Genomic DNA, 1,769 nt, shown 5'->3' on the forward strand with positions numbered 1-1,769 from the left:
GCGGATCACGAGGTCAGGAGATCAAGACCATCCTGGCTAACATGGTGAAGCCTCGTCTCTACTAAAAATACAAAAAACTAGCCAGGCGTGGTGGTGTGTGCCTGTAGTCCCAGCTACTCAGGAGGCTGAGACTGGAGAATGGCCTGAACCCGGGAGGCGGAGCTTGCAGTGAGCTGAGATCGCGCCACTGCACTCCAGCCTGGGCGACAGAGCCAGACTCCCTCTCAAAAAAAAAAAAAAAAGACTACAATGAACTTAGCAACTGAAGTAGAGGCAGAAACCACCCAAGGGAAATTACAAGACCCTCTACAGTTACAGAAAACATGACTTAGGGAAGGAGTCAAAGAAAGACACTTCCAAGGGCATGAGAAACCAGAGAGGGCTACTGTAGGGGGGAAAGGCCTGAGGGGAACCGAAGGAAAGGGGGAAGAGGGATCTACTCTTAACAAGTAATGCCATGGGAAGGTATCTCTTCTACAGCTCCCCAAGGTGAAATCAAAGAATGAGACAGAAATCAGGAGAGTCTCTGGGACAATTCCAGGCATCCAATCCAAAAGAGGTTCAGAATAGCAACAGTCAAAGAAAAACTCTTGGGAGGCAAGAAAGGGTTCTCTCTGGCTTAATCTAAATGGGAAAAAAATGTCCTAGAAAATGGATTCAGAGCAGACAAGGAAGGTGGTATTATAAGGAGTTCTAAGGAGCCAAATCCTGGGCAAAGGGGGAGGTCAAATAAGGAAGGGTCTTGGAAAGATGATCCCTTCTTCCAAAAAAGGTTGTCAGATTCCCGAACTGGGATAGTTGGCCAAGAGTCTTCAAGAAGTGGAAATCTTAAGAAAAACAGAAGGGAACCCCATGAGCTTCCTTTTAGAGATCCTTTTAGAGATCATGACTATGAAGCTTATATGCCTCAAGACGAAGAAACTCTAAGAATGACCTGAAGGTATCTGAGGTCTAAGTGAGACCTCAAATCCATTCTGAGCAGAATGGTAGACCAGAAGGCCTTGAGATCAAGGTGTGGTGAGGTGAGAGACTTGCGAAAGATGCCACCTTATGGCTGGCTGAGAAGCAGCTTGACTGATCCAACCCAGGGTTCCTGAGGTCAAAGATGCCAAACGTCGTAAATGGATCTGACCATTTCTCCTTGGCTTAGGAACCTGAATATAAGATGAAAGTGGGGTGAGTGTTCCAGAGTCAGTAGGCAGAGGCCTCTCTGAGGAAGATGAAAGGATCCGATATGGGACAGAGGGCCTTCCCAAGGGGACCGTGAGGAAGAAAGACAATTCTCCATGTGCCTGGACCGTGGGGAAGATGTGATTAAGGTCTAAGGTATGTCTTCCATCACACAACGGAAACAGTCAATTAGAAGCTGGGTAAAGGGGTCCCTCCTGGGGGGCGGGGAGCGCCAAGCCAGGGACAATAATGACCTGAAGTTCATTCTCCCTGAGATGGGGGTAGAAGCAGGTGCATTAAAGGGGTCAAAAATAAAAGGAACAGGGTTCACTCCAAGAGGTCTCTCAGGGAAGGCTGCGGGTGGGAGCAAGGGTCTAAGATTCTAAGGGCCAGGACTCAGCTCCAGAAGCTCGATCCCGCCCCACGCGTTCCTGCTTCGGCCGGGGGAGGGGGCTAAGGACCGGCGTCCCCAGTCGGCGCGCCGTCTCACCTTGTAGAAGGCCCCGTTGGAGCCGCGCACCTCGACGGGCAGTCCCGGCTCCACATCCCCCCCAGAGGCCAGGCCGCCCATGGCGCCGCCACCGCCTCCGACTCCCCCG

General features: G+C 51.2%; 2 protein-coding genes across 3 annotated transcripts in view; one reads left to right on the forward strand and one right to left on the reverse strand.

The window, feature by feature from the left end:
* Positions 1-1,763, reverse strand: part of FXR2 (fragile X mental retardation, autosomal homolog 2) — a 27,484-nt gene extending 25,721 nt beyond the window's left edge. The window contains exon 1 of the mRNA XM_011958544.1: positions 1,661-1,763. Coding sequence (XP_011813934.1) covers positions 1,661-1,741 — 81 coding nt within the window. The 5' untranslated portion in view covers positions 1,742-1,763. The remainder of the gene's footprint in view (positions 1-1,660) is intronic.
* SHBG (sex hormone-binding globulin) overlaps positions 1,279-1,769 on the forward strand; it is a 25,746-nt gene continuing 25,255 nt past the window's right edge. For both annotated transcript variants that reach the window (XM_011958533.1, XM_011958540.1), the window contains exon 1: positions 1,279-1,326. The gene's annotated coding sequence lies outside the window, so the exon portion shown is untranslated. The remainder of the gene's footprint in view (positions 1,327-1,769) is intronic.

Source organism: Colobus angolensis, unplaced genomic scaffold (assembly GCF_000951035.1).
Source record: "Colobus angolensis palliatus isolate OR3802 unplaced genomic scaffold, Cang.pa_1.0 Scaffold47, whole genome shotgun sequence".
NCBI classification, from domain to species: Eukaryota; Metazoa; Chordata; class Mammalia; order Primates; family Cercopithecidae; genus Colobus; species Colobus angolensis.